The 6,000-nt window shown below is 42.9% G+C and overlaps 1 protein-coding gene across 2 annotated transcripts in view; it reads left to right on the forward strand.

Moving 5' to 3' along the window:
* The window catches only part of top1.1.L (DNA topoisomerase I, gene 1 L homeolog), a 31,116-nt gene extending 25,420 nt beyond the window's left edge, over positions 1 to 5,696 (forward strand). Inside the window, 4 exon segments of one of the 2 annotated variants that reach the window (NM_001090562.1) lie at positions 2,225 to 2,319; positions 2,683 to 2,832; positions 4,136 to 4,187; positions 4,189 to 5,695. In NM_001090562.1, the coding sequence (NP_001084031.1) occupies positions 2,225 to 2,319; positions 2,683 to 2,832; positions 4,136 to 4,187; positions 4,189 to 4,263 (372 nt within the window). In that variant the 3' untranslated portion in view covers positions 4,264 to 5,695. 2 annotated transcript variants of the gene reach the window in all.
* The last annotated feature ends 304 nt before the right edge of the window (positions 5,697 to 6,000 follow it).

A 6,000-nucleotide genomic window follows, 5' to 3' on the forward strand; every position in this document is an offset into this window, starting at 1 on the left:
CTTCATCCATAAGGACCTGCGGGCTGAAACCACCAATGCTGAGGATCTACTGATAACTTGGACTGCGTCCAGGGAAGCCCCGGAAATTAAATAATTAGCCTCCTTTATCTGCGAGGCCCATTGGGAAAGTTAGTGGCGAGGAGCCCCAATTGTGATTGCGTTGAGAAGCGTATCAGACCAGGATTGAACGGCTCTACTCATCGAGGTCGTTGCTAACACGGGGCGCAGGGAAGTGCCCGAGGCCGTAAAGGGAGAACAAAGAAGGCTCTCAAGCTTTTTGTCCATAGAGTCCTTGAAGGAGGAGGCATTAGGGACTGGTAGAGCTGTGTTCTTTGAAAGCCGGGACACCGGTGCATCCACAGCTGGCGGAACTGACCATTTCCATGTAGCTTCGCTGGGAAAGGGATAAAGCTTCTGAAAGCGGCGGTTTAGTTTGAAAACGCCTTTTGGGTTTGTCCCACTCCTGTTGAATGATCTGATCAAGCTGTGAGTGGGCTGGGAAAACCGGAGATGTTTTACTGTGGCGTTCGAACAGTGCCTTAGAGGAGTTGGTGGAAACTTCTGCTTCTTGAAGGTGAAGAGTCTCTAAAACCGAGGAAATTTAGTCTCCACAGAATCCGAGGAATGTTTAAGGGATTCTTCCTCATCCTGGTCAGAGTTGGAAGAAAGCACTCCTTCAGATCGGTCACCATCGTCCACCAAATAGGATGGATGGAAGTGAATCCGGACGGTGAATCACTGTCTTCATTGGATGGTGAAGGGGCTCTGCGTTTGGAGGGCCTTCCTCTGGGATTTTCAAGACGTGAGAATAGTTTGTCTAACGAATGGAATGTGCTAACTTGGGGATCCCTGTGGCAAGTTGAGATGCCCATTCTGGGGGAGCAGGAGGGTCCTTGTTCAGGGATGAGGATTCCCCTTGAGTAGCATGGTCTCCCTGTGGGATAAGGGGACCCGGAGATTCAGAAAACTGTTCTATAGGCATGCATCTAGAACAAATTGGGTCTTTGTGGCCAGATGGCAAACGTTTGCGGCATTTGGCACAAGCAAGGTATTTAACAGAGGCAGTAGGTGGTCCCCTGGGAAAAAGGTTGTCACTTTTTTTATCCTCAGACATGGTAAAAAAAAATCCCAATATTGACCTGTTATATGAGGTAGCCTGAAGGGTTCCCAGAGGCCTCTATGCAGAGCTGAACACTAACCTGCAGGAGGTATGAGCAGGAAGGAGGAACAGCCTTTTCTGAGTGTGCCTGCTGTTAATGAAGGCAGGTAGCAATGCCCCAGTGTGTCCGGAGCTGAAGCAGGGACGAAGGGGTTCATCCGCTTGGTTGTGAAGCACAGGGTAGGAGATCCTGACACTATGCAAAATGGCAGTCGTGGAGGATGTATGCGCGAAAAAAAAAACCTGAGCACATCGGCATGTGACGTTTAAGGGCGCCAGACTGCGCAGAGATGCGCAATGCTCCTGCTCCCCCACTGACCCGGGTCCTGTGCAGCAAGGAAGCGCTGGGTGTGCGAAGCTGTTCTGCAAACCGAGGCCCCAATGTTCCTAGAGTCCTCACGATAGAAGGCTGCAACTGTATAGTTTGAAGTGCCCACAGAGGTATCCCTGAGAGAATTGGCCCCTTTGCTCTTGCAATGCCCTCCTTAAAAATGACCCATGAGTCCTGCTGGGAGTGCTAAGGAAAGAATCTCACTTACCCCAGAAGGGCCCTCTGACTCTGTCCTCTGGCCAGTCTTTCCTTCCTCCATGCAGGTGGAAAAAGTTATCAGGACTGGATGGTCTGTGTACAAGACACTCCTAGACCCCGGAGACAGATACCTCGTGGGGGGGGTCAATAATGGACCTCTACTCAGTGTAGAGGGCCTGACTATCCCCAGATGTCAGTCTAGCTGAGCATTCGTGTAATAAAAACTGTAACAGGAGAAAATGTCCTAACCTCCTGAGGACACAACTAAAACGGAGCGAAACTCCGCCTACTGGGGGTAGAGCCAGTGGAGGAGGAGCCAGTTTTTTCTTAGCTGTGTCCTGCCTCCTGTATGTACCAGCCATACCCCCACTGTCCCTGTGTCCCCCAAGCAGACCTGGAGAAATTGTGGATTTGGTGCATCCCTAATGCATATACTGCACCTTAGGAATTCATTGCTGTATGATGAATGGACTTATTGCAGTTCTAAAGACTGTAATACACCTTTTATGACTATTCCCTTCCCTTTTGGTTTATAGATAGATGCGAAGAAGGATCAGTTGGCAGATGCCAGGAGGGAGTTCAAGAGTGCGAAAGCAGATGCGAAGGTCAGGCGGGATGAAAAAACCAAAAAGTAAGTGCAACTAAAATATCCGTAACTCAGTTTGTTGGCTCTATACCTTTTAGTCTGTAATTCCCAATTGAACAGAAATAAGAAGTGTGATGGGCATCTACAAATAAAGTGGGAAATCTAATAAGTTTCTTTGCATTTTTTGGTTTTATTATATGCCCTAAACCTGGCATTTTTATATAGCTGGTTGTGCCAGTGGTACAGTAAAGTAGCAAGTGTCGGCTTGTAGCAACAGCATGACAGTTACTGTTTATGAAAGAGGATTAAACAAGCACTGCAGTTCACATGTCTTTTACTAGCGAAGATTTACACATTTGTTGTATTTACACATTCGGGACAGATTTACTGAACATGTTATACTCGCAGGCTTGTAGAAAGCAAAAAGAAAGCCGTGCAGAGGATAGAAGAACAGCTGATGAAGTTGGAGGTACAAGCAACAGACAGGGAAGAAAACAAACAGATTGCCCTTGGAACCTCCAAACTCAACTACCTGGATCCCAGAATCTCTGTGGCATGGTACGTCTTCTCTGATATCAAAGCTTAATGTAAACCTGTAGCTCAAAGAATGTGAGGAAGCCATGGGACATTTTATGTCCATTGTAAATCTGCTCAGAAGAGAAATATTTATATTACTGCTGTACATTGCTGTGGAGATTTCTCATTGGTTGGAGTCTAGAACATCTGTTTTTATTGGACAGTCCATGTGCACTGTAAGGTAGAATTTCCTATAGAAACCCCTGCTAGCCTGCAAAAACTAGTTTGAGCTACAAGTCGCATGATCTGAAGCAAAATTCATTAATGTCATGAACTTAAAAAGGATTCTGTCATGGGAAACCAAATTTAATTTTTTTCCAAAATGCATCAGTTAATAGTGTTACTCCAGCAGAATTCTGCACTGAAATCTGTTTCTCAAAAGAGCAAACTGATTTTTTTTTTATATTTAATTTTGACATGGGGCTAGACATATAGTCAATTTACCAGCTGCCCCAAGTCATGTGACTTGTGCTCTGATAAACTTCAATCACTCTTTACTGCTGTACTGCAAATTGGAGTGATATCACCCCCCCCCCCCCCAGCAGCATAACAATAGAACAATGGGAAGGTAACCAGATAGCAGCTCCCTAACACAAGATAACAGCTGCCTGGTAGATCTAAGGGTCTGGCCACACAGGCAGATTCAGGGAGATTAGTCACCAGGCGACAAATCTCCTTTTTTGCCCCGACTAATCTCCCCGATCTGCCTTCCGGCTAAAATGTAAATCGCCTGGGGGCATGCACGCACACGGAGCCCTTCGTTTTCTGAAGTCGCCCGTAATTGCCTCATGAGGAAACTTTGGAAAACTAAGCGCTCAGTGTGCCTGCCCCCAGGCGATTTTCATTTTAGCCGGCGGAAGGCAGATCGGGGAGATTAGTCGCTGTGAAGATTTGTTGCCTGGAGACAATCTTCCACAAATTTGCTTATGTGACCAGAGCCTAAGAACAGCACTCAATAGTAAAATCCAGGTCCCACTGTGACACAATCGGTTACATTGAGTAGGAGAAACAACAGCCTGTCAGAAAGCAGTTCCATTGTGCAGCACTGGCTCTTTCTGAAAGCACATGACCAGGCAAAATGACCTGAGATGGCTCCTACACACCAATATTATAAATTTAAAAAAAAAATACACTTGCTGGTTCAGGAATAAAATTTTATATTGTAGAGTGAATTATTGTAGAGTGAATTATTTTCAGTATAAACAGTGTAATTTAGAAATAAAAACTGTATCCTAAAAATCGTGACTCCCTTTAACTTACACTTATTTTTTTTTTTCCTCCGCAGGTGTAAAAAATATGGTGTTCCTATTGAAAAAATCTACAACAAAACCCAGAGGGAAAAATTTGCTTGGGCCCTCGATATGGCAGACGACGACTTCAAATTTTAATGCAGAACAGCGTTGTTTTTCTTAAATTTTATTATTTTAAGCCTGGATGTCGCCTCCGAAAGGGGACTTTTAGGGAACTGTGAGCCTTACTTTTTTGAATTTTAATTATGATTTTTTTTTTTTTTGTGTGCGCGTTAAAGCTGGGAAGGGGATATGTACAGATTAAGAAATGATGGCTGAGAAAAACCCCTCTCCCCCCCCCCACACCCGAATGAAAATTGAATTGGAGGTGACTGAACAATCTTCCCCGAGCTGCCTTTTGTATTGTCCCATGGACATTTAGTATATAATCGGATCACATCAAATATGGCAACGTTTAAAATCTTGGGGGTGGGAGCGAGAGGTTTATATGTAAGAAACAAAAACATTGCAGATTGTGTTCTAGAGGCTGTACAGCATTTACAAGAGAAACATGCATTTCATTTTTTTTTCTTTTTTAAAATAGCATCTATTTTAATGGGGGGGGGGATCTTTCTGCTCATATCCCCTTACCCTGAATTCAGTTTTTTTTTTCCTTGTTCTGCTGATCGATGAGCTTGTCTTGCTGGCAGCTGAGGGGTTAATTTAACTCTCTTCTATCCAACTAACTTGATGCATAGATTCCGACCAATCATAGAATTTCTGTTTTGCTACTTTTACAATGTGACCATTTTTAACCCCTCCTTCAGATATCCAGTGGAAGAAAAGCAGATGGTATCATTTTTTTTGGGTTTTAGAAATGTGAATTTTTTTTTTTCTTAATTATTTTAACTATTTAAACCTTTTAATATGTTTGGTAGCATCAAAAAAAAAAACAAGAAAGATTCCACAAACATTGAATTTTATGCTTCTACATTTTGAATTCAATATGGGGAAAGGGGGATTATCCTTAAAGTGCAATGGAGACCAAAAAAAAAACCCTTTCCTGTGGCTGAAGTTTGTGTAAGGGAGACTCCTGCTGCATGCTGGGTATAATCCCACTACTGACACCGGTTCTGTTCCTGCGGTGGCTCACGTGGAGCTCAAGAAACTGTTGAGACCCCTGCAATCGCTAAGGGAAATTTAACTTGATGAATAACCCCATTTTTAAAGGTCAAAATAACGATTGGTGGATTTGTTTTGCATATAAAGAACTTGAAATCCACTCGGCACAGGATTCGCTACTGTATTCCTATAAAGGCACTAGTGTAAATGCAATGGAAGACCTTTTTTTTTTTTTCTCTGTAACATGTCTGGAAAATGAATAAGGCGAGGGAAAAGAAACTTGTAAAATTTTAATGTGAATATATTTTTTTTTTTTTTTTTGCCTAGAATCCTCCATTTTAGTTTTGATTCTTAGATCAATTCCAAAGTGTTCAGAGCAGTCTTTTTTTTCTTTTTTTTTTCCTTGGACAATTTTCCCCTTTTATCTTCTATTTTTATCATGAATTTGCCATTAATGGAGTGTAGGTTATTTAAAATAAAACCCTACAACTTGCAGATTTGGTGTTTTTGTGTCTTATTTACTTGGTTGATACCAATGGAGGAGAAGATGAGCTGCTGAGGGACACTTTATCCAACGCTACTAAAGGACAGTCTAACCAGACTCTTGTTGCAGTCACATTATGATTTAATACAAATAAGGCATTGAAGTTTGTAGGCAGGCTTAATGGCCTTAGGACTGTGAACTAGTGAAAGGAAGGCCACTTTGATTCCAGTACGAACTGTTTGTCAATCCTGATTTGTGGCTTGATTTATCGGCAAAAAATGAGAACAAACAGTAGAAATATCCCAACCTTTGGGG

This window comes from Xenopus laevis, chromosome 9_10L (assembly GCF_017654675.1).
Source record: "Xenopus laevis strain J_2021 chromosome 9_10L, Xenopus_laevis_v10.1, whole genome shotgun sequence".
Lineage (NCBI taxonomy): Eukaryota > Metazoa > Chordata > Amphibia > Anura > Pipidae > Xenopus > Xenopus laevis.